Genomic DNA, 26213 nt, shown 5'->3' with positions numbered 1-26213 from the left:
CCCCTTCGCTGCCTTGACTCAAGGGCGCCGCCGCTTCCTATACGAGCATCACGAATAAGGGTCTCGACCCGAAATGTCACCCGTTTCTTCCCTCCAGAGATGCTGCCTGTCCCGCTGAGTTACTCCAGCTTGTTTTTATGTTTATCTTCGCACAAAGAGTTAAATCTCCGGGCCAGGCACGCATTGTATTGATTCAAGTGTCGATGTGGCTTGGCAGAGCGGGGATGGGGAAGTGAGCATGCAAATCACCCCGGCACAACACACTTTTTTTTTTCTCGTCTCTCAAAAATATTTTAACTTCCTCGAACAAGACCAGTCTTCGCACGGACACACACCTGGCGAGCGGGGTAATCAACACCCTCAATGGTCCAGGTCAGTTTCACACCAGGGTCTCACTTGGATGGGTTGGGAGAGAGGGAGGGAGGGAGAGACAAGATTTGATTCAATCGTTTTGCTCGGAATTCATTCTTGCTTTACAAACAGGGAGCGATGTCCTCATTGCCACAATGTTCAGTAAGTCGCCAATGTTAAAACACGAACAGGACATCGCTCTTTAGTTTAGATATTTTAAAGTTTGATGCCACTTGTGTTGGTTTTTGTTTTGCCATTTTTCACTTTCGTTTGAGTGACCCAGGTGGGTGTGGAGTGGGGTGGGGGGTCACACGATACCAGAACGTGAACGTTAAAACGTATTATTATCCCTTTTGTGAAGTCGTCGAGGTTTTCTCTAGCGCTGCGACGGGGAACTGACAGCGTGGGCAGGGGCAGCAATGTTGGAGAAACCCTCCCGGGGAATACAGGGGCGAGAGGAAGACCGCGCTGAACGGGAGCAGCAGTTCAGTTCCTGCAATAGGGAGGCCAGTATCGAGAGTAGTGTAAACGAGGAGGGAACGCTGCCCACTCGGAGAGGCAGGGTCGAGGAACGACGGTACACAAAAATGCTGGAGAAACTCAGCGGGTGCAGCAGCATCTATGGAGCGAAGAAAATAGGAAACGTTGCCTATTTCCTTCGCTCCATAGATGCTGCTGCACCCGCTGAGTTTCTCCAGCATTTTTTGTGTACCTTCGATTTTCCAGCATCTGCAGTTCCTTCTAGGAAACACTTCTAGGCACGACGGGGTGTGAAACCACTAGATCAATAGCAGGGCTGAAGGGATGATGGACCCTTCAAGGCAAGTGTTGAGGGGGGTACTCCCGCAGATCTGACTGTACCGGAGGGAAAGTACTGAGACTGCCTCACTGTGGAAAGGGCCTTTTTTTTGGAATTCATTTTCCCAGATCTGGGAACCACTGGTCTAATGACTCTCCAGAAAGTTGGCAGCAAGCTGATTTCCAATGCAATCCTTCTTGTCAATGTTCCATCGTGATGTTCGGGCGAGTTTCAGGGTTTTGACCCAGCAGTGTATGTCTCGAAGATAGACACAAAAAGCTGGAGTTAACTCGGCGGGACAGGCAGCATCTCTGGAGAGAAGGAATGGGTGACGTTTCGGGTCGAGACCCTTCTTCAGAATTACCCGATCAGGATTTGGAGGGGAACCTGCAGGTGGTGGTGCGCTGTGAGCCTGTTGCCATTGGTGGTGTTTCGTGTCGGAATTCTTCTTCTGAAGAACCCTTCAGCCTGAAGACGTCACCTATTATTTTCCCCCCAGAGATACTCTTTGACCCGCTGAGTTACTCCTGCACTGCGTGTATCTCGGACAATGGGAATCTTGAGGGGGTAATCAGTGCTACAAACCCAGCCTCTGGCCTGCCTTAGAGTTGCAACATTTTGATTGAGGGGTGAAACTGAAAGATACAGCACGGAAACAGGCAATAGGGTGGGGTATGTCAGCGGGTCAGGCAGCATCTCTGGAGAACATGGATAGGTGACGCTTGGGTCGAGACCATTCCTCAGATAGGCCCTTCAGCCCATCGTGCCCACGCCAGTTGTCAATCACCCATTCTATGTTATTCCTCTTTCTCACCCACTCCCTACACTCTCGGGACAAATTACCGAGACCTATATACCTGCATCCCCTTTTTTGCCTTTGGGGCTGTGGGAGGAGACCGGAGCACCTGGAGGAAACCCACACGCTCACAAGGAGACTCCACACAGACAGCACCCGAGGTCAGGATCGAAACCCGGGTCTGACACTGGGCCAGCTGCACCATCTTGCAGCCATTTGTACTGAAAGAATGCAACACCTTTAGCAGAACCTTCCTTGGGTCTCACTAGGTGTGTGAGTGTCTGACTCAGGAAGTACTATTTCTGGACTGTAAATATTGGGGGAATATTGAGCTGTGGAAAGAGCTTTACTAAGGGTTCACTGCACCGTCAGAGAGGCAACATTGCATGATCTAAAGAGAGGGTGTCAACCCAAAACATCGTCTGTCTATTCCCCTTATCAGTAGAAATAAGGAACTGCAGATGCTGGTTTACACAAATGGGCACAAAGTGCTGGAGTAACCCAGAGGGTCAGGCAGCATCTCTGGAGAACATGGATAGGTGACGTTTCATGCCGGGACACTTCTTCAGACTATCTCTATCACTATCATCTTTCCTTGGACTCCGACAGCGAACCATGACCCTCAACGTTGCTGTATTGATGCAGCTTCTGTGGTCCTGTCTTGGGGACACATGGGTAGTAAGGTTTCAAGAAGGAACTGCAGATGCTGGAAAATCGAAGGTACACAAAAATGCTGGAGAAACTCAGCGGGTGCAGCAGCATCTATGGAGCGAAGGAGATAGGTAACGTTTCGGCCCGAAACGTTACCTATCTCCTTCGCTCCATAGATGCTGCTGCACCCGCTGAGTTTCTCCAGCATTCTTGTGTACCTTGGGTAGTAAGGTTGTTGTGTAAAATTTTAAAACCGATTTCTCAAGTGAGTAGATGCTGCCTCACCCCTCACCAGTTTCTCCAGCATTTTTGTCTACCTTCGATTTTTCCAGCATCTGCAGTTCTTTCTTTAGCAATAGGTTTCACCTTGCTGTTGGTAGGATCTGCCTGCATATCACTGCCTTATTTGTAGCATTACAACACTTGAGACAACTATTAATTGACTGTAAAATAGATCGAATATACTGGGAATCTAGCATAATGGCAAAGTAATTTACAAAACGTCCCTTCCTCATATTCAACTTGGGCAGCATACACCCCCCTCCCCCCCCCCCCCCCCCCCCCCCCCCATCCCCTGTATCCATCTATTACTTCTCCCATCTCCCTTTCCCCTGACTCCCAGTCTGAAGAAGGGCCTCAACCCAAAATGTCACCTATTCCCTTTCTCCAGAGATGTTGCCTGGCCCGCTGAGTTACTCCAGCTTTTTGTGTCTTATCTTCCCACTGATGACTTGTGTTAGGGGTATGGGGAGAAGGCAGGAGAATGAGGTTAGGAGGGAGAGATAGATCAGCCATGATTGAATGACGGTGTAGACTTGATGTGCCAAATGGCCTAAATCTGCTCCTATTACTTAATGTCTTATGACCTTACTTCAATCAATCAATCAATTTTATTTGTATAGCACATTTAAAAACAACTCGCGTTGACCAGACTTTGCTCACTTGCCAGACTTTACCCCACCCTCACCTCTCACCCAGTTTTCTCCGCCCCTACTGCAATCAGTCTGGTGTGACATACATTCTCCGAACAAGGAACTTTCCGCCTGCCAAGTTTTCTCCTCTGCCTAATTCACTCTTTTCTCTGCTTCAACAGATGTTTTACAAAAAGTTTAAAACGCTTCATGCTGAATTTCAATTAAAATACTGATGGATTAAAAGGTGCAACCTACTTTCTCCAGCAACTCAGCAAGTCAGGTGGCATCTCTGGAGAAAATGCATAGATGCTGTTTCGGCTAGGGACTCTTCTTCATACTGGTCCTGATCCAAATCATCACCCATCTATGATCTCCAGAGATGCTGCCTGACCTACTGAGTTACTCCAATACTTTGTGTCTTTGTTTGTAAAGCACCATCTTCAGTTCTTTATGTCTTTGCGTTCCTTCCTTCCAGAATGACTGGCTGCTTGCATATCACCTGCTAGAGAGGACCAGGCAAGGTGATCCAGTGTCGTTTCCTCATTGCCGTTGGTGACACAAACTAGAGGAGCAGCAATGGTGATCTGGTACCTTTTACTCATCGGCTTATGCCTCAGTCAAGGTCAGTAATGATTTGTTTTGCGTCCGTTTAATGATGTCTTTATTTTATAACATTTAACCGATGGTTTTGTGCATATTGATTAGTAGGACTGGATGTTACAATCCCGAAGGTTCTTCACCACAACTGACACCCGGTATTCTTGGGGGTGACCACTAGGTGGTTTTGCTACCAATCAGGACACATCTTCATTTGTGTACCTCAACGTCACTGGGTGTTTCGGCCTTTTATCACAAGACACCCTCAGTCGAGGCAGGCCCACCACAGGGTGATCAGCCCTGGGTGTGAGTCTTGTGGTTAGCCTCTGGATGGTCACGTGGCAGTCCAGACAGCATCTTTTCTCTTCAGCCACAGCCAGTGACTGCTTTTTCCTTCCATCGTCCACTCTACCGCTGACTGCGGCTGGTTGGGCTCTGGACTCGTGTCCGTTGGTGGGACCGTACTTGGTTGTGCTTTGCCCGGGGTGCTGATACCCTGTGGACTGTGGTGGTCAACCTGCCACTGGGCTTCACTCGACCTACCTGGCCCACCTCCTAGAAGGGATATGATTTTCATTCTGAAGCTTTTGTGGAAACTCCAGTATTGACAAAGGTTAAGATAGCTGTACAGCGCAACGACCTTTGGGTATTTCTTGACGCACATCAATATTCCTTGATACACACGACAAGGTTCTTGAGTTGAGTTGCTGCCTTACAGCGTCAGAGACCCCGGGTTCAATCCTGACGGTGGGTGCTGCCTGTATGGAGTTTGCACGTTCTCCCTGCGACCACGTGGGTTTTATCCGGGTGCTCTGGTTTCCTCCCACACTCCAAAGATGTACATTTGTGGACTAATTGGCTTGGTATCATTGTAAATTGTCCCTAGAGTGTGTAGGGTAGTGTTGGTTGGCGGGGATCGCTGGTCGGCGCTGACTCGGTGGGCCTGTTTCTGCACTGTATCTCTAAACTCAACTGAAATCACCCTCCCGAGCCAAAACATCGTATGTTCACTCCCTGCACAGATCCTGACTGATCCGTTGCTTCCCCAGCACTTTGTGCTTCACTCGGGATTCCAGCATCGGCAGTTTCTTGTGTTTCCAGAATCTTTAACATCCCTGTCTGTCTAATCGAATTTACCTATCACTCCCCATCCCCTTTTTACACTTCCCAGTCTAATCTCATTCTCATCTTCCTCTGCATGTCATTTACTATCATACCCAGCCTACTTCATGGTTTGCTATGGCCCTTTAATATGCCAGCTATGACCCTACTCTCTCTCTCACTCCCCACACACTGTAATAACCTAGCAAACTAATCTGTCACTCTCCCATATTCATCAGAATCTCGAAAGCAAAACACCATGACTAAAATCTGAAATAGAAACTCACGAGGTTAATTCCCGAGAAGGCGGGACTGTCATATGTTGAAAGAAAGGAGCGGCTGGGCTTGTATACACTGGAATTTAGAAGGATGAGAGGGGATCTTATTGAAACATATAAGATTATTAAGGGATTGGACATGCTAGAGGCAGGAAACATGTTCCTGATGTTGGGGGAGTCCAGAACCAGAGGCCACAGTTTAAGAATAAGGGGCAGGCCATTTAGAACGGATGAAAAACTTTTTCACCCAGAGAGTTGTGAATCTGTGGAATTCTCTACCTCAGAAGGCAGTGGAGGCCAATTCTCTGGTTGCTTTAAAGAGAGAGTTAGATAGAGCTCTTAAAGATAGCAGAGTCAAGGAATATGGGGAGAAGGCAGGAGCAGGTTGTGGATCATCATAGTGAATGGTGATGTTGGTTAGAAGGGCCGAATGGCCTATTGTCTATTGTCAGCATGCCAGATAGCATCTGTGGAGCATTGTTTCAGGTTTCAGAGTCTTCAGCAGAACCATAAGTATTGGAGAGAAACTGACTTTAAGTTTGTAGGTTTGTAGGATAATTGGCTTTGGAAAAGATTGTGTTAGTGTGCGGGGATCGCTGGTCAGCGCAGACTCGGTGGGTCAAAGGGCCCGGTTCCGCGCTGTATCTCAAGTCTAAACTAAATGATCTGAGGAAATGTCTAAGGGGAAGGATCAGAGGTGATGGAGTGGAGGACAGGGGAATGCGAGGCAATAAAGTTGCAGGAAATGAAGGTACAGATTTATAATATTGCATTTCAAAGGAATTGGGAAAGATCGACAGAAATGAAAATGCTGGAAAGTTGAACAACTGAAGTTGTTGAACTTAAACATTCTACCACTGGCAATAGATGCCATTGTGGCGTGCTGCCTGGGTCTGTCCTGGGTCTCACTGTCATCTACAAGGGGCGCACATCATCTACAAGTGGTGCAGCGGTAGAGTTACTGCCTTACAAGAGTCAAGAGAGTTTATTGTCACGTACCCCAGGTAGGACAATGACATTCTTGCTTGCTGCAGCACAACAGAATATTGTAGGCATAAATACAGAACAGATCAGTGTGTCTATATACCATAGACCATATATATACACATAAATGAACAGATAAAGTGCAATAGGCGGTTGTAGTTCAGAGTTTGTTTGAAGTTGTGTTTAATAGTCTGATGGCTGTGGGGAAGAAGCTGTTCCTGAACCTGGATGTTGCAGATTTCAGGCTCCTGTACCTTCTACCTGATGGCAACAGAGAGATGAGTGTGTGGCCAAGATGGTGTGGGTCCTTGATGATGTTGGCAGCCTTTTTGAGGTAGCGACTGCGATAGGTCCCCTCGATGGTAGGGAGGTCAGAGCCAGTGATGGACTGGGCAGTGGTTACAACTTTTTGCAACCTTTTCCGCTCCTGGACGCTCAAGTTGCCGAACCAAGCCACGATGCAACCGGTCAGCATGCTCTCTACTGTGCACCTGTAGAAGTTCGAGAGAGTCCTCCTTGACACACCGACTCTCCGTAATCTTCTCAGGAAGTAGAGGCGCTGATGTGCTTTCTTTATAATTGCATCAGTGTGCTGGGACCAGGAGAGATCTTCGGAAATGTGCGCTCCCAGGAATTTGAAGTTCTTGACCTGGATTCGATCATGGCCAGGGGTGCTTGTCTGTATGGAGGTTGTACGTTCCCCCCGTGACCTGCATGGGTTTTCTCCAGGATCTCTGGTTTCCTCCCACACTACAAAAGCGTACAGGTTTGTTGGCTTGGCTTGGTATAATTGTAAATTGTCCCTAGTGTGTGTAGGATTGTGTTCGTGTGCGGGGATCGCTGGTCGGTGCAGACTCGGCGGGCTGAAGGGCCTGTTTCCTCACTGTATCTCTAAAACTAAAAAGCTAAAAATTGTACCATTGTGCTGATACAAGGAACTGCAGATTCTGGCTCACAAAAAAAAAGACACAAAGTGCTGGAGTAACTCAGCAGGTCAAGCAGCGTTTCTGGAGAACATAAATAGGTGACAACATGTTTAGGAAGGAACTGCAGATGCTGGTTTAAATCGAAGATAGACACAAAATGCTGGAGTAACTCAGTAACACGGGCAGCATCTCTGGAGAGAAGGAACGGGTGACGTTTCGGGTTGGGTTGGTGACTTCTGTAACAGGGTGTCAAGTGAGAATTACCTTTGACTGACACTATTATTCATTGACAGGCCATGAGGCTGACCAGTTAAAGGACCTTGAGTGCTTCAATGACTACATCCAGGAGGTGACCTGCAGGTGGCCTGTCACACCTGACACAAACTGTTCAACTGATTGTGTTCTCCACTATCGGAATTCATCATTGAAATTTTACAAGTAAGTACCGGCAGACCTAAAGAGACAGGGCATAGAAAGTGGCTATTCATTTTGAATTGATTGAAAGGTAGAACATTGAAACAGGCCCTTCGGCCTGCTGTATCCATGCTGTCCATCGATCACCCGTTCACACACTAGTTCTATATTATCCCACTTCCCTACACTCCCTACACACTACATCCCTACACTCCCTACACGTGCATCCACTCCCTACACACTAGGAACAATTTACACAGGCCAGCTAGCTTACAAATCCACATGTCTTTATAGCGCTTACAGCAACCTGGGTTTGATCGCGACTACAGGTGCTTGTCTGTGTGGAGTTTGTAGGTTCTCCCTGTGACCTGCGTGGATTTTCTCTGAGATCTTTGGTTTCTTCCCACACTCCAAAGACGTACGCGTGTGTAGGTCAATTGGCTTGGTATAAATGTAAATTGTCCCTAGCGTGTGTAGGACAGTGTGAATGTGCGGGGATTGTTGGTCGGCGTGGACTCGGTGGGCTGAAGGGCCTGTTTCCGTGCTGTATCTCTTAACTAAAATTGAAGCAAAGTCCAAACCCTGGTCCTAATAGTGACCTCAGGGAAACTCCACTGGACACTTCCGCAAGTCTGAGAAACCACCCTGGTGTTTCCTGCCACCAGTTTCCAATGCATGACGTTACAGCCCATTTTATTCCATGGCTTTCAATCCTGATGCCAACTGTGTGGAAGTCCGTACGTGCTACATCAACCTCACTCCCCTCATCGACCCACTCCGTTACTTCATCCAATGATTATTGAGTTAGTTGGGCTTAGTTTACCATTAATAAATCTTTGTTGGGTTTCTTTAATCATTCCACACTTGGCTGACCGAGTCCGAGCCCCGCACACTCACACTTGTCCAGGGACAATTTACAATTCAACCTAGCCAATTAGCCTGTACGTCTTTGCAGTGTGGAGGGAAACTAGAGAACCTGGAGCAAACCCACGTGGTCACAGGAACTACAAACTCTGTACAGACAGCACCCGTAGTCAGGATCGAACCCTGATCTCTGGCGCTACAAAGCGGTAACTATGCTGCTCAATTCTGATCCTGTACTTTCTATTGTTGCCACACCTTTCCCCGCTGTGGACATTGACTGGGCTTTAGCTTTTTCAACAAGGCTGTAATATTTATAATTTTCCTGTCCTCGGACACCACTCAGGGCCTCTGGAATTTGCCCCTTCATTTCACTCAGTAAACTGGGAAGCACCCCACCTCTTCCAAGGGATTTAAGTGTGCAGGTAACAAAATAGTGAAAGGAATAGATCGGGGAAACGTACGGAATCAAAAACCGGAGGACATAGGTTTCAAGTGATAGGGGGAAGATTTAATAGGAACCTGTGGGGTAACCTTCTTACACACAGGGTGGTGGGTGTGTGAACTAGCTGCCAGAGGAGGTAGTTGAGGCAGGTGCATTCGCAACGTTTAAGAAACAATTAGACAGGTACATGGATAGGACAGGTTTAGAGGGGTATGGACCAAACGCAGGCAGGTGGTACTGGTGTAGATGGGACATGTTGGCCAGTGGGGGAAAGTTGGGGTGAAGAACCTGTTTCACACTCTATGACTCTATAACCTCTCCAGGAACAACTCCTCGCCATTTTTCCGCCCATCCCAAATCTCATACCCGCCCTTCCCCTTCCCCACCCATCAAATTGCCTTCACCCTTCCTCTGTCCACCGTACATCTCGGGCTCCTGTCTCACGACTTCACCTCCCCAATCTCAGTCCTGACGCAAGGTTTTGATCTGAAACGTCGACCGTCCCTCCCTCCCTCCCTCCCTCCCTCCCTCCCTCCCTCCCCCTCCCTCCCTCCCTCCCCACAGATACTGATCAACCCGTTGAGTTCTTCCAGCGGGTTATTTGTTGCTTCAGGTTCTAGCATTGGCGATCTCTGGTGTTTCGACCACATCTTGCTCTAGCTGAAACTCCAGACACTCTGCTTGTAAAGGTGATGTAAAGGTTATTGTTTACACACCTCAGCCATTCCCTTCCTGGTAGTTATACAATACAAAGGTAAGTGTGGTTGATGAATCATACCAATCAACCTACGTCAGTTAATGTACAACTAATCCACCCACGCACAATGTCCTGTGTGAACCTTTAATACAGTCACCTGTCAATCCCACGTCCCTCAGAATTGGAACTGTCTGTTATAAAATGAAGACAATTCTCTTTACTCTATGTACCGAGGTGGCAGGGTGGCACAGCGGGAGAGTTGCTGCCTCACAGCGCCAGAGACCCAGGTTCCATCCCAAGTGCGGGTGCGGTCTGTATGGAGTTTGTACGTTCTCCCCGTGACCCGGTTGATTTTCTCCGGGTTCCCCCGTTTCCTCCCACACTCCAAAGACGTACAAGGTTTCTAGGCTAATTGACTTGGGTAAATTTGTAAATCGCAGCTGGAGTGTGTAGGATAATGTTAGTGTGCGGGGATCGCTGGTCGGCCCGGACTTGGTGGGCTGAAGCGTCTGTTTCTGCACTGTATCTCTAAAGTAAACTAAACTTTTATTTGGCTGAATCAGTAGTAGGAGTAGACTTTCTGTTTGATCTCTAACTGGCCTGGCTGCTCCGCTCACAATCCCTGTCCTGTTCGTATTCCCATTGAGTAAATTTTTGATGTCCCATGAATTGCCGCAGAGCTTTTCCCCACATTCTTTCTTTGGCTTTAACTTCCCCTGGAAATCCACTTGAGTTTTACTTGTATTAATGACCTACCAAAAGTTTTTTTTTTAAAAACTTCTCTAGTTTAATCTCAGTCTCTCTGATCCTAGGGGTTTATGTGCCTTTAATTTCCCATTGAAATCTACTTAGTCACCACCTCAAACATCTCCACCTTAAAGGCCACCCATTGCTCAATCGCTCCTTTGCCAGCCAAGTCTTCAATGTTGTTTAAGCAGGCCAGGTTAGTTCCATTCCCATTGCTCTGCAGTTGGCCCTTTGCCGGTTACAATTCTATCCACCCGTGCAACTGAGCACAATACAGGTTGAAGCAACTGATTGAGGTAAGAAAGCATGAGCATATTTCATAGAGCAGAGAACAGGAACAAGCCTGTCAGCCCTCAAGGTCCATGCTAAACACGATCCCAAGATAAACTCATCTCATCTGCCTGCACATAATGTGATTCCCTCCATATCCATGTGCCTATCTAAAAGCCTCTTAAACACCACTGTCATATCTGCCTCCACCACCATCCCTGGCAGCATGTTCCAGGCACCCAGCACCCTCTGTAAATAACTTGCCCCGCACGTCTCATCCCCTTCTCATTTTAAAGCTAAGCCCTCTAGTCTTTGACCTATCCACCCCCAAACAAGGCTCTGACTGTCTACCTTATCTATGCTTCTCATTATTTTATATACTTCTATCTGGTCTCCCCTCCAATCTCTGGAATCCCAGAGAAAACAATACAAGTTTGTGCAACCTCCTCTTGGAGCTAATACCCTCCCTAATCCAGGCAACATTCTGGTAAACCTCTTCTGCACCCTCCCCAAAGTCATCACATCCGTCCCGCCATGCGGTGACCAGAATTAATCATATAACCATATAACAATTACAGCACGGAAACAGGCCATCTCGGCCCTACAAGTCCGTGCCGAACAACTTTTTTTTCCTTAGTCCCACCTGCCTGCACTCATACCATAACCTTCCATTCCCTTCTCATCCATATGCCTATCTAATTTATTTTTAAATGATACCAATGAACCTGCCTCCACCACTTCCACTGGAAGCTCATTCCACACCGCTACCACTCTCTGAGTAAAGAAGTTCCCCCTCTTATTACCCCTAAACTTCTGTCCCTTAATTCTGAAGTCATGTCCTCTTGTTTGAATCTTCCCTATTCTCAAAGGGAAAAGCTTGTCCACATCAACTCTGTCTATCCCTCTCATCATTTTAAAGACCTCTATCAAGTCCCCCCTTAACCTTCTGCACTCCAGAGAATAAAGACCTAACTTATTCAACCTTTCTCTGTAACTTAGTTGTTGAAACCCAGGCAACATTCTAGTAAATCTCCTCTGTACTCTCTCTATTTTGTTGACATCCTTCCTATAATTGGGCGACCAATTGTACGTGGTACTCCGAATGGAGCCTGGCCAAAGGCCCATAAATCTGTGACATTACATGCTCATGCTTGTACTCAATCCCCCAATGCAAATGTCTTCTGGTATCAATGAAAGCCAGAGAAACCTTTATGTTCATAAATTCTAGGGAGCATAATTAGGCCATTCGGCCCATCAAGTCTACTCCACCATTCTATCATGGCTGATTTATCTTCCCCTCTCAAACCCATTCTCTTACCCCCTGAGACCCGTACTAGTCGAGAATATATCCATCTCTGCCATAAAAAATATCCATTAACTTGGCCTCTACAACCGGCTGAGATAAAGAATTCCACAGATTCACCACCCTCTGACTAAAGAAATTCCTCCTCGTCTCCTTTATAAAGGTACATTCTTTTATTGTGAGGCTGCGGCCTCTGGTCCTAGACTCTCCCACCAGTGGAAACATCATCTCCACATCCACTCTATCCAGGCCTTTCACTATTCACTTTTGTCGGGCCGTGAGGAATTCCTGTCTGATTTCTAGTTTTGAAAACCTTGTGCCTGTCTGAAAGGAGATGGTAATGTCTTAACTGACACATTTCCCAACTAGGAGAGCAGTGCTCAAACTGAAAGAGAGCGGACGGACTTGGGTCTGACACTCCAGGAACTTGGGCAAAAAAGAATAGGTGCAGCAACACATGGGTGGCACAGTGGTGCAGCGGTAGAGTTGCTGCCTTACAGTGCTAGCGACCCGGGCTCAACCCTGACTACGGGTGCTATCTGCACGGAGTTTGTACATTTTCCCCGTGACCAGCGTGGGTTTTCTGCGAGATCTCATGTTTCCTCCCACACTCCAACGACGTACAGGTTTGTAGGTTAATTAGAGTGGTGTAACTGCAAATTGTCCCGAGTGTGTGTCGGATAGTGTTAATGTGCGGGGATCGCTGGCCGATGCAGACTTGGTGGACCGAACGGCCTGTTTCTGCGCTGTATCTCTAAATGAAAAAATATATATTTCAGCGCCTCTTTTTCTTTTTTTAGCGTCACAGATATTGTTGATCTTCCGGATTCGGTTTGCCAAGGCAAGTTCAAGGAGCAAATTTTGCAATTTATGACCAACCATAAGGTAAATGTCTACTGCAAACGACATCTGAACCTCTCCAAAGATATCAATTCTTCAAATACCAGTAAGTGGAAGACTAGCCTGATTACTTTAAACAAATTGCTACTCTGTGAATTGGTGCTAGCATATGCTGAAAGTTATTGGTGTGTTATTACCCCATTGTATGGATTCAACTTTATTTTATGTTTAGTTTAGAGATACAGCCTGGAAACAGGCCCTTCAGCCCACCGAGTCCGTGCTGACCAACGATCCCCGCGCACTTACACTATCCTAAACACACTGGGGAAAATTTAGAATTATGCCAAATGAATTAAGCAGCAAACCAAGTGTGGGAGGAAACCGGAGATCCTGGAGAAAACCCACGCAGGTCACGGGGAGCACGTACAAACTCCGTCCAGACAGCCCCCGTAGTCTGGATCATACCCGGGTCTGTGGTGCAGTAATGCCCCTGTCCCACTTAGGAAACCTGAATGTAAACCTCTGGAGACTTTGCGTCCCACCCAGGGTTTCCGTGCGGTTCCCGGAGGTTTTTGTCAGTCTCCATACCTGCTTCCACTATCTGCAACCTCCTGCAACCTCCGGGAACCGCACGGAAATCTTGGGTGGGGCGCAAAGTCTCCAGAGGTTTCCGTTCAGGTTTCCTAAGTGGGACAGGGGCATAAGGCTGCGGCTCTGCCGCTGCAGCACCCTGCCGCTACAGGAGTGTCACTGCTCTGTGCTTGGATGCAACTACCTGGCTGTGCTCCAGGGGTTAATTCTGGGTCATTGCCCAATGAGTTAGTATTCATGGGTGACCGACTGGCAAGAGGAGGTACATCGGAGTTGATATCCACACAGAAAGGAACCAGTCAGATGGCACAGTGGTGCAGCAGGTAGTGCTGGTGCCCCACAGCTCCAGCCATCCCATGCTCAATCTTCACCGCACGTGCTGTCTGTGTGGAGTTTGCTAGTTCTCCTTGTGACCACATAGATTACCTCCCAGTGCTCCGGTTTCCTCCTACGTCACAAAAAACGGACCGATCGGGAGGTCAGTGCTAATCGGCCACGGTAAATTACGCCCCCCCTCCCACCCCCTCGCTGTGTTGGCGGGCGGAGTTGATAGGTGGGCAGGTGAGATTGAATAAGCTACAGGGAGAGAAGCGGGGGCATCAGAGCCGGCACAGTCTCGATTGGTAGAACGGCCGCCTTCCACACGGTGGGAAATATGAAACATTGAGACCATGGCAAATATCGTGAGTCCTTCCTCAGTTGACTGAGTCTCTGGCTACAATAGTCAATAGTTTGGGGCTGAATGCTGGAATGGAGGGCACAGGTCATGTCAGGAGGCGATAGGCAGTGGGGGGGGGGGGGGGGGGGGGGGGGGGGGGGGGGGGGGGGGGGGGGGGAGGGGCGGAAGGCAGGGGTTGAAATTGAGTGAGGGACTGGATCCATGTTTGCATCCGTGTTTTTAAACTATGTAAGCTGTTTGTGAAATGCTTCTTTTTCTTAGCTCCAGCTTAATTGTGCGTCTGTCATTCCCCCTCAATTATTGTCTCACTTGTTTTTCCAGTCAAACCTTTGGCTCCGTACAACCTCCAAGTTAACACGTCGCAAGACAAGGAGGCATTTCTGACCTGGATGGACTGGTACATCGGTGGAAATATTGATACATATCTGGAGTGTCAAGTTGCTTGTATGAAGACAGGAGGAAATTGGAAGGTTCGTGGTTCAACTTCAGAGTCGGCATCCTTTAAATCTGTTGTTTCAGTCTTCCCAGGGACAAAAACACAATCCTGCAAATGCTGAGTGAGAATCTTAAAATAGTTAGGTCAGACAGATTTTGTGAAAAGAGAAACTAATGCCCCTGTCCCACTTAGGAAACCTGAACGGAAACCTCTGGAGACTTTCCGCCCCGCCCAAGGTTTCCGTGCAGTTCTCGGAGGTTGGCACAATTGGCTGAAGAGTCTGGGTAGTGACTGCTCTGCCTTGCGTGATGCACTTACCCAGTGGTTAACATAGAAAATAGATGCAGGAGGAGGCCATTGGGCCCTTCGAGCCAGCACCTTTGTTAACTCAGACTGTTGGACAGTAAACTAATGGTGAGAGAGATGAATGAATGAATTTATTACCACATGTGACAAGTCACAGTGAAATACTTTGCTTGCATACCCAAGGTATACAAATAGTCGCCACATAATGGGCGCTTTATTGGAAACTAATGATAAGTGTGTGCAGGAATTAATGTGCGGGGTGCAAGTGTGGGACGGGGCTGATGGAGACTGTGAGGGTTGAACTTTGGCCAACCTCTGCTGTTGTTGGTGGTTTTGACGTAGGTCTTCCCGTCGACCAATCAGAGAATGATGGTGCTGAAGAACCTGTTGGACCCCGGCTACACCTACCACATGAAGGTCCAATGCAGGCCAAAAGCCGACTACGCTGGTGTGTGGAGCGACTGGAGCCCTGAGTGCCAGTGGAGTTATGGTAGGCGGTGTACACATTGCCCAGCTCTTATTCCCTTACCCATGATTTATGGGCATCCTAGAAAATAATCCACGCATCGCTGGTGCTGTGCCAACGGTCTGAACTCAGAGACTCCATTCACAGACCTCTACATCTCACATTCCTCCTTAAAGATGCTCCTTAAGGAAATACCCCTTTCACCAAGCTTTTGGCTCTTTGCTCTCATTTGCACATGGTGCCCAATTTGGCTTTCGTTTAGAGATACAGCGCAGAACCAGGGCCCCACTGAGTCCGCGCCAAATAGCGATCCATGTACACTAACACGATCCTACACACTAGGGAGCATTTACAATTTCCGAAGCCAAATTAACCTACAAACCTGTACGTCTTTGGAATGTGGGAGGTGATCGGAGCACCCGGGGGAAAAACCACACGGTCACGGGGAGAAATAAAAAAATTCTGTACAGACAGCAACCGTAGTCGGGATCGAACCCGCGTCTCTGGTGCTGTGAGGCAGCAACTCTCCTGCTGTGCCACCGTGCCACCCTGCATTGATGACACTCCTGCAAAGAATGTCTAATGTTAAAGCTGCTGTTTAACTGAAGGTGCTGATATATGTAGTGACAACTCAAAATCCCACAATCTAATATCTCGGGCTGTGTGGAAATTTCAGACGCATCGCGACACAGGACTGGTGGAAGTGAGGGGTATGGGACATGGCACACATGGTCCATAGGGTTCAAATATCGATCAGCTATTCTAGATTTTTTTTTTGATGATGGGGGAATCAAGGACCAAAGGGTTAATGCAGGAACATGAGCACTGAGGGAGAACATCAACCATGATGAGGGAGCAGAGGAAGAGGGGGCAAATGGTCTAGCCTCATCTTCCATCTGGCATCATTGCAGCAAACTGGCATCATTGCAGAACTTGTCCCTCCGCGTGCCAACATTTAAGCTAATTGTTATCTTGCCAATCTTCTTGTCAACCTTCCCTCTCCACCCCACCCCTCTCTGTAATTCAAAACACGCTTGGCCGCTTCCATTTGCAGTTCTGCAAAAGGGCTGTGCAGTGGTACATTTGTTGCCCTACAGCGCCAGAGGCCCCGGTTCGATCCTGACTATGGGTGCCGTCTGTACGGAATGTGTACGCTCTCCCTGTGACCGCAAGGGTTTTTTTCCGGGTGGTCCAGTTTCCTCCCACATGCCAAAGATGTACAGGTTTGTAGGTTAATTGGCTTTGGTAACAATCGTAAATTTTCCCCAGTGAGTAGGATAGTGTTAGTGTGCGGAAATCGCTGGTTAGTGCAGATTCGGTGGCTGAAGGGCCTGTTTCCGTGCCATATCTCTTATGAAGTCTAGAAGCTCTTGACCTGAACTTCAACTTAACTTCTTCTGCGCTGACACCACCTGACCTGCTGAGCCATTCTGGCACTTTCTGCTTTTGATTTGAATTTCCAATGTGGCCAATTTTGTTGCACCATCACTTTCAACGGCAGCACGTTAAGGGAAGAGGAGGCTACACTTGACTTAAGTTTTTGAGAGAACACCATGAAGGATCGAGGAGGTTAGCAGGGTTGATGTTTAGTTTAGTTTAGAGATACAGTGCCGAAACAGGCCCATCGGAATACCGAGTCCGCACCGACCAGCCATCCCTGCACAATAACATTACACTACACATACTAGGGGTCATTTACACTTATACAGTTGATAATGGGTGCAGGAGTCGGTCCTTTGAGCCAACACCGCCATTCAATGTGATCATGGCTGATCATCCACAATCAATAGCCCGTTCCTGCCTTTTCCCCCATATCCCGTGACTCCGCTATCTTTAAGAGCTCTATTTAACTCTCTCTTGAAAGCATCCAGAGAATCAGCCTCCCCAGCCCTCTGAGGTGGAGAATTCCACACTCACAACTCACTGTGTGAAAAGGTTTTTCCTCACCTCCATTCTAAATGGCTTATCCCTTATTCTTAAACGGTGGCCCCTGGTTCTGGACTCCCCCAACATCGGGAACATGCTTCCTGCCTCTAGCATGTCCAAACCCTTAATAATGTTATATGTTTCAATAAGATTCCCTCTCATCCTTCTAAATTCCAGAGTATACAAGCCCAGCCGCTCCATTCTATCAACATATGACAGTCCCGCCGTCCTGGGAATTAACCTTGTGAACCTACGCTGCACTCCCTCAATAGCAAGAATGTCCTTCCTCAAATTTGGAGACCAAAACTGCACACAATACTCCACCAAGCCAATTAACCTACAAATCTGTATGTCTTTGGAGTGTGGGAGAAAACCAGAGATCTCGGAGAAATCGCAAGCGGTCACGGGGAGAATGTACAAACTCCGTACAGACAGCACCCATAGTCGGGATCGAACCCAGGTCTCCGGCGTTGCAAGCGCTGTAAGGCAGCAACTCTACTGCTGCGCCATTGATGTCAGGCACATGTATTTCAGACGAAGTTACAATGTGGGACTTAGCTTGGTAAAGGAAGGAATACAGAGACTTTTCCCAAGATTGGGGAATCAAGACCTTGATGGCTAGGAAAGAACTTCAGATGCTGGTTTAAATCGAAGGCAGACACAAAAAGCTGGAGTAACTCAGGGGTACAGGCAGCATCTGTGGAGAGAAGGAATGGATGATGTTTCGGGTCGAGACCCTTCTTCAGACCGATCTAGATGGCATTGGTTTAACATGAGAGGGCAATTCTTTAAAAGGAACCTGGGAACCGTACTATATACACAACACATATGTTCCATCCTCTTCACTCATAGGATGGTATGCATGTTGGATGTGTTGCCAGAGAATCTGGTTGAGGCAGTTACGATACCAAATCTTGCAAGTCATCTGGTCAGGTAGAGTTTAAAGGATGTAGTTCTGTGTGGAGTTCATATCCAGTCCTCCTCCTCTCTCTTTCTCCTCCCTTCCTTTCCTCCCTTCCTTCCCCTTTTCCCTTCCCCTCTCCCTTTCCCTTCCCCCCTCCTTCCTCTCTCCTTCCTTCCCTCCTTTCCCTTCCCCCCTCTTCCCTTCCTGTAGTTTCTTGGGGATGACCCAGTTTCCTCCTCCCACACCCCAACGATGTGATCGAGTCATAGACATGTGCAGGTGTGTATGTTAATCGGCCTCTATAAATTGTCCCTAGTTGGCAGGAAGTGGATGTGAAAATGGGACAACAATAGAATTAGTGTACACAAACATGCTGGAGAAACTCAGCGGGTGCAGCAGCATCTATGGAGCGAAGGAAATAGGCAACGTTTCGGGCCGAAACCCAAAGGGTTTCGGCCCGAAACGTTGCCTATTTCCTTCGCTCCATGGATGCTGCTGCACCCGCTGAGTTTCTCCAGCTTTTTTGTGTACCTTCGATTCTCCAGCATCTGCAGTTCGTTCTTAAACAATAGAATTAGTGTGTCCAGGTTAACGTGGACTCAGTGGGCCGAAGGGCCTGTTTCCATGCTATATCTTTCAATATCTTTCAATCAAACAATTCAAACTGTGCAGAGGCTGCTGGAATGAAGGTGCAAGAGGAATCTGACTACAAGCTGAAGACCTGTATGTATTAGGAGATATGGGATAGACTGGGGCTGTTGTTAGAGAAGAGATTAGGAATGGTTTATAAAATAAAGAGATGTGGTTGGTAAACAGAAGGCCCTTTTGGCCTTCATATGTAAGGTTATTGAATTAGTGAATCCGGATTCAAATGAATTGGTTGAAGGATTAGATTGTTTAACCCAAAGATGAGTGACATGGTGAGAGGAAGGTCACGTTTAAACTGATCCAGATGAGCTGATGGACTGTGACCCCACACGTGGAGATAGCCTCACCACCTCTTTCCTTGCCCGTGCTATAATTTTCTCTTTAGCAAAGAGCAGTCCCCTCCCCTCCCCCCACACTGAATTATCATTTCAATATCCTGTATTTTAACATCCAGACCTTTCTTTTCAGATTCGTCGAATTGGATTTCAGCCGCAGTCATTGCCCTTGTGTGCATCTGCATCCCACTGCCCATTGCTCTCTGCTTCTATGTTTTCCAGAGGTAAGTGTTTATCAGACTTCTGATGCAGAGTAAAATTTCGATCCATCCTTTGCCATCAAACACTCCCCAAGGTAGAGACAGCTCAGGAAAGGCACAAAGTGCTGGGGTAATTCAGCAGGTCAGGCAGCATCCATAGAGAACATGGATAGGTGACATTTCTGTAACTAGCCTTCTTGGCATGGTGTCGTCACACACTCCCAGGGCAGGGAAAGCACAGGGTAGATACATGGGAGAGATCTTCAGAATGGAGAAGTCAGGAGACCCCATGTGCCAGCTTTCATTGGTATGTTGGCAGTGGAGAGAGATATTAGCGTCACATTCCTGCGTGCTAACAATCTCCAATGTCCTGGGTTCATCACATAGTGGCAACTGTGAAGAAGGCATGCCAGCCCCTGTACTTTCTTAGAGGGTTCATGAGATTCTGCATATCATTGAATACTTCAAAAAGATTCATCAGATGTACTGTAGAAAGTATCTGGGCTGGTTGCATCATGGCCTGGGGTGACAATTCCAATACATTGGAAAGCATTGACGGCAGAGAGTGGGGTCCATCATGGACACAGCCCTTCACCATCAAAACCATATTGATGATGTGCTGCTTTAAGGCTGCAGTACCTATCATGAAGGATCCTCTCAGTCTAGACCATGCACACTTCTTGCTGCAGCTGTTGGGCAGAGGTATAGAAGCCTGAAGCTACTTCCCTACAAATAAGTTTCTTCCACAACCTTGACCCTGCCTCGGCAACAGAATTCATGTGTAGTTCATGTTTTGTGCATTGGCTACGTTCCTGTGACAACGCTAGCAAGATTTTCATTGTACCTCCACCAATATCAATGGTGAGGAGGTCAGGGCATGTGATGGAGCGAGCTGTGTTCTACCGCTCTCTGTAATCTCTTTCATTCCTGAGTGTTCAAGTTGCCGAACCAGGCCATGATGTGCTCTCCAGCCAGTGTGCTCTCCACCACACACATGTGGGACTTCAATGGAGTATACGTCGGCATATGTGATGAGCTCCTAAAAGAAAAATCAGGTTAAACAAGGACCCTGGCTAGCAGCCAGCTCTGGTGGAAATGACCTGTTCTGAGGAGAAGAGGTTGGAAAAACGGTGGCCGCATTTCAGCTCAGTTTGACTGAGAGGTGATAACAGAATAATACAATAATAATATCTATTATTGTCATTGCACAAAGGTGCAGCGAGATTTGGTATGCAGCTTCCATCCAATGTCATAACTTAAACAACTAACATTTAGATACCCAGAGAAACATGATTTGTAAAACAGTAAAACAGTATAAAGTGGAAATAGGCCCGTGCCGGGTCGACGTGGGACTTGACCATCCAAGGGAGACAGTTCATGGGGGTGGGGTCACTCAGCAGGGCTGGTTCGGAGCAGCGATAGCTCTAGGGATGAAGTGGGCCCTTTTGATGCTGGCCGGCCGGAGTCAGCCTGAGAAGTGACCACGAGGTGGGCCCCAACAACGTTCTCTCCTCTCCCATTTCCCTGACGTTGGTGGGTTAAAGGCCCTGCATACGGTGGGTGGTGTCCATCATAATGGCAGAGGGAGCAGGAACAGGGAGGGGAGAGCACATCAGTGTTAACCCGGTCTCGTCTCATCTCCCCTCTAGAGTAAAGAAGTCCTGGTGGGAGAAAATTCCATCGCCCCTGAAGAGCTCGGTGTCGAAGCAAACTTTCAACAAACCCCAGGTATCGTATCGGTACAACTTTTGATCATTATTAGCCTCACCTTGTAGGTGAACACCAGCCACCACCCTAGTGGACTGGGCTGCAACTGCACCCTTCCCCTCCCGTCAGATACCACCACTCCCTTTCCATACCGCTTGTCCCATTGCCAGACACCAACCCCCTGCTCCACACAGCCTGTCCCATATAGGACCACTACTCCCTAACCACACAGCCAGTCCATTCCAATGCCATCCTTCCCTCACCCACATTTAATTAGTGCGGGTGTCAGGGGTTATGGGGCAAAGGCAGGAGAATGGGGCTGAGAGGGAGAGTTAGATCAGCCATGATTGAATGGCAGAGTAGACGTGATGCGCCGAATAGCATCATTCTGCTCCTGGACCTTATGGACAATTTGGCCCATCATCAGGTACCACCCCCTCCCTCACCCCATCCCTCGCTCACCCTCACAGCCTGTCCCATCATCAGATACCTCCTCTTACCTCCTCCGCAATGGAGGAAGGAGGGACAGCCACTGTTAGATTGCAGGAAATGTGTTGGAAGTTGGAGACTGATGACTTTAATTAATTCCGCCCAATTTACCCAGACTCCGAGCCTAAATTGTGCCTGTTTTTGTGACTCAGGTGAATGGATTCATATTCAGTGAGAGCAAGATTGATGACTGCAAAGTGGAGAAGATCTCGTGCATGACAGAAATACCGTGGTGAGTTGCCCTGGTGCTGTTCGAGGCCTTGAACCAGTCTCCTCAGATCTTGCTTTCCAATTACACTACATGATCTGCACATCAACCTCGGTCAAACTTCGCCGCTCCTGGCAGGATCACTTTATCAAGTAACCTGGTGTAAAGACCCCAGGGAACGTAAATCTATGATCAGTCCATCTCCACCCTATTGCAGATCTTCCCTCCATTCTCTCCAGCCCACCTCTTTAGTTTAGAGATACAGCGCGGAAACTGGGCCGTTGTCCCACCAAGCCCGCACCGCACATTAACACTATCCTACACACACTAGGCACAATTTCCTTTCAGAGCAAGCAATTAGCCTAGAAACCTGCGCGTCTTTGGAGTATGGGAGGAAACAGAAGATCGCAGAGAAAACCCTGTGCAGGTCACAGGAAGAATGTACAAACTCCGCACAGACAAGCACCCGTAGTCAGGATCGAACCAGGGTCTCTGGCGCTGTAAGGCAGCAACTCCACCGTTGCACCTTTGTCTACAACTTGTTTTTCCCCCCATATTTACCCTTTTCCTCTGAAGAGTTCTCTTTGTTGCTCCCTCCTGTTGAGACCCGCCTGGTATTTATGACAGATTTCGTTTTGCGCTCAACTGTAAAAGGCACTTTGAATGTTCGGTACCGAATCTGCCTGAGCCATCATCAATCTCACTTGGAGAATCTTAACTCAAGGGACTGTTTATGGAGGTTGAGGGAGTATTGTTCCCACAGATAGATGTCCACGGGATGTAAAGGCACGGCCTTGGAAACGAGTCCGACCTGTTGAATGTTGAATGTTAGATGCAGGAAGATTGTTCCCGATGTTGGGGAAGTCCAGAACAAGTGGTCACAGTTTAAGGATAAGGGGGAAATCTTTTAGGACCGAGATGAGGAAAACATTTTTCACACAGAGAGTGGTGAATCTGTGGAATTCTCTGCCACAGAAGGTAGTTGAGGCCGGTTCATTGGCTATATTTAAGAGGGAGTTAGATGTGGCCCTTGTGGCTAAAGGGATCAGGGGGTATGGAGAGAAGGCAGGTACAGGATACTGAGTTGGATGATCAGCCATGATCATATTGAATGGCGGTGCAGGCTCGAAGGGCCGAATGGCCTACTCCTGCACCTATTGTCTATGTTTCTATGTTCGGGTGTTTTGAATGAAAAGTTGTAAAGTTGTGCTCTTTGTTTTCTGTTCAGGGGGAAGAGCAATGTTGGCGAGAGCTTGGCTGAGCCGCTCGGTGACCCTGCCTCTCAACACATGATGCCGGGCACCGGGTGCGAAGAGAAGAACCCTTTTCCACACTTCCCGGGCTTCGGTTTCCCGGTGATGACGGACCTGCCCTCCCTTTTCCCGCTGCCCATCGGGGATTTGGCGCTGGTTCCCTCGGGCGCACCGGGATATTCCTTGTTCAACGGCCTGGCCAAGGACCAGTGGGCAGAGGAGGAAGGCGGCTACCGTCCCTTCGCCGACAACGGAGATGGAGGCCTCCCGCTGTCCACATACTCGCTGAGTCCTGGGCTTGGCAGTGAGGCAAGCGGGTCGGCCGGCTACCAGACTTTCAGCAGCAGTGTGGCCAAGCCCTGGGCTGAAAGCGACTGGGACAGCAGTGGGCGGCGGAGCTTGGAGCCCCTGTTGCCACCAGCGAGTCCGTGCAGCATTGAATCATCAGAATACATGGCCTCCGGCAACCAGACCTTCACAGCGAGTGGTGAGATGTTACCAAGCAAAGGTCACTGGGCAGCTTATAATTTCACCCTTGCCAATGGGCCAGACGTCTTGTTGCACCCCTTCCCACCGATCCCCGACACTCGAGTGCAGTCCTCGCCCTTCCTGCTCAACGTTCCGGGAAAACGGGAATGCCAGGAACTCCCTGCCACTCACTGGGGACCAGGCCTGACACTGAATCTGCTTCCCTCTCTCTACCCTCCTGGGAGGGTTACATGAAGCCAGGCCTGGGCCAGGCGATGGTGTCGGACTGTCTGCGGTGAATGAGCCTCGTAGGATTTAGTGTACGTTAACTAAGAAATCAGACTCTGAAGAAGGGTCTCGACCTGAAACATCACCCATTCATTTACTCCAGAGATGATGCCTGACCCGCTGAGTTACTCCAGCATTTTAAGTCTTAACTACGCCATTATTCTGGTTTAACAGATTACCAACATAAATAAAGGAAGATGGGTTTAAGAAATTTGATAATATAGGGAAGAGAAAATACTCTCCGGCCCTTCGACCCATCTATGTCCAGCAACCTGCTTGCCTGATGCCACTCTAATACCTGCATTCAGTAAATTATGTTGAACATTCTTTGCCAATCAATGCTGAAGCCAACATCCATGTAAACAGATTGAATTTAAAATCTAAGACCGCAGTCTTAAGAGAAAGGATTGGGCGTTTCCCCAAAATATTTTGAGTACAGCAAACCAAGAAATGTGATGCTCTTAATGGAACTGTCTTTACTGACCAGAAGAAGGAGCCCTTGAGTCAAGTAGTAACTTGGTAATCTTTAAAACGTGAAATAATATTGGAAATACTTGTTGGGTGCTTTTTATAAAAGTACTTTTCTCAAAAAAAAAGTGTATTTTGGACCTTCAAATAATAATGGTTAAGTTTACCAGGAATTGGTTTAGTCTAAGTCGCAAGTGTGGCTTCTTGTCAGCGATTACCACCTAGTGTCAGAGAAATTGAACCAAAAACCACGTGCCTGGGAGAAGCGGGGAGAGGAAGAAGATGGAAAGCACAGGTTTGGGGGGAGGAACATAAAAGTGCGGGTGGGGAAGAAGAGAGAGATCAAGTTAGAGGTAAAGAGAAGGGGAGCGAGATGTTGAAAGAAGGGGGAGAGTGGCAGAAATGAGAACGGAGTGAAATGGCAAAGGAACTTTGAAAAAAAGAGTGGAAGAGTAATAAAAGGGATGGGGGCCAGAAAGCGACTGAAGGGAATGAGGGAAGGGACAGAATGTAGAGAGAGGAAAGAGTGAGGGGAATAAGGGCTAATGCAGAGTACTTGTGGAGTGTTCCCTCCAACTGAAGCTCTCAATTGTGGTGGGGATATTGAAAGTTTCAGCAGGCGTGCTGATTGAAAGGGCAAACATGCCATTGATGAGGGAGACCTCGTCATTATTCCGCTCCACCATGGACCATGTTGTAAATGTGCCTTTCTCTGCAAATCTGTGAAAAGTGAACTGCAGGTTTTTGACAAACTATTCTCTTGTAAAGTACTCCAAAAGTGAGTGGCATCGTTAGCAAAATTATATAGACGTTCATTTTTATCATGTGTACTGATAGTGAAAAAAATGTTTTGTGTGCTATCCAGGCAAATCATTCCATGAGGACATCAGGTAGTGCAAAAGGGAAAATAAACAGAGCAGTAGTGTTACAGCTTTAGACAATGCTTTGATGAAAATAAATACGAGCCACAATAATGCAGATTGGGAATTTATCCATAGGGAATGCGAGAACCATTCTTGTGTCTAACACCAGGGGAAAAAGCTGTTCTAATATCTACAATGTATGCTTTCAAGGATGTCTTGTACCTTCTGCCCAACAGGAGATTAACCTGGGTATAAGATCTCATTGATTATTGTTGACTATTTTCTCGAGGCAGCATGTAGATGGGATGGAGAAAGGTTGGCATATGCAATGGGCTAGGCTGTGTTCACAACTCTGCAATTTCTTGTCTTGGGCAGAACAGTTGTCACGCCAAACTGTGATCTATTCGGACAGGATGTTTTCTATGGTGCATGTGTAGAAATTGGTAAGTCATTGGAGACATGATGATTTCCATAGCCTTGAGGAAGTAGAGGCATCAGTGTGCTTTCTTGGCCATGGCATTATTACGATTGGACCTAGACAAATTGTTGGTGATACCTAGGAAACACCGAGGAATCTGAAACACTTATCAACTTCACCACATTGGTACAGACTGGGTAGGGTGGGTACTCCATTCTGCTTCCTGAAGCCAATGACCAGCTGCTCCATTTTGCTGACGTTTAGGGAGAGGTCGTCGCGCTAAGCTCTCCGTCTCCTTTGTTAACCCAGTTTTTGCATTTTTGAGATCTGGCCAACTACGGTTCGCTACTTGTTCATGTACAGGGAGTATATGGGAAGTATAGTAAGCAGCTGAGAATGCAGCCTTGCAAGACACCAATGGTGAGACTTAATCACAGAAATAGCAGTCTCCTACTGGCTTACTCACCCCATCATTAATGCAACATCGGAATATAAAAACTATTTCCATATGTATATTGTCACTTCCTCATTTATGTTTTCTCATTGCTAATGTGTTTAAAAAATAAATACTTTTAATTATTTAAAA

The 26213-nt window shown here is 47.7% G+C and overlaps 1 protein-coding gene across 1 annotated transcript; it reads left to right on the top strand.

Moving 5' to 3' along the window:
- On the top strand, nt 1-26213 carry LOC129706788 (uncharacterized). The gene is made up of 10 exons (XM_055651274.1): nt 1-372; nt 3987-4133; nt 7691-7835; nt 12935-13080; nt 14566-14714; nt 15329-15476; nt 19399-19489; nt 21115-21193; nt 21814-21893; nt 23098-26213. The coding sequence occupies exons 2-10, from the start codon at nt 4088-4090 to the stop codon at nt 23843-23845; spliced, it is 1632 nt and encodes a 543-aa protein (XP_055507249.1). The 5' UTR covers nt 1-372; nt 3987-4087; the 3' UTR covers nt 23846-26213.

Source organism: Leucoraja erinacea, chromosome 20, assembly GCF_028641065.1.
Source record: "Leucoraja erinacea ecotype New England chromosome 20, Leri_hhj_1, whole genome shotgun sequence".
Classification (NCBI taxonomy): Eukaryota; Metazoa; Chordata; class Chondrichthyes; order Rajiformes; family Rajidae; genus Leucoraja; species Leucoraja erinaceus.
The sequence above is the reverse complement of the archived record's forward strand: the minus strand, read 5'-3'. Positions and strand labels throughout refer to the sequence as shown.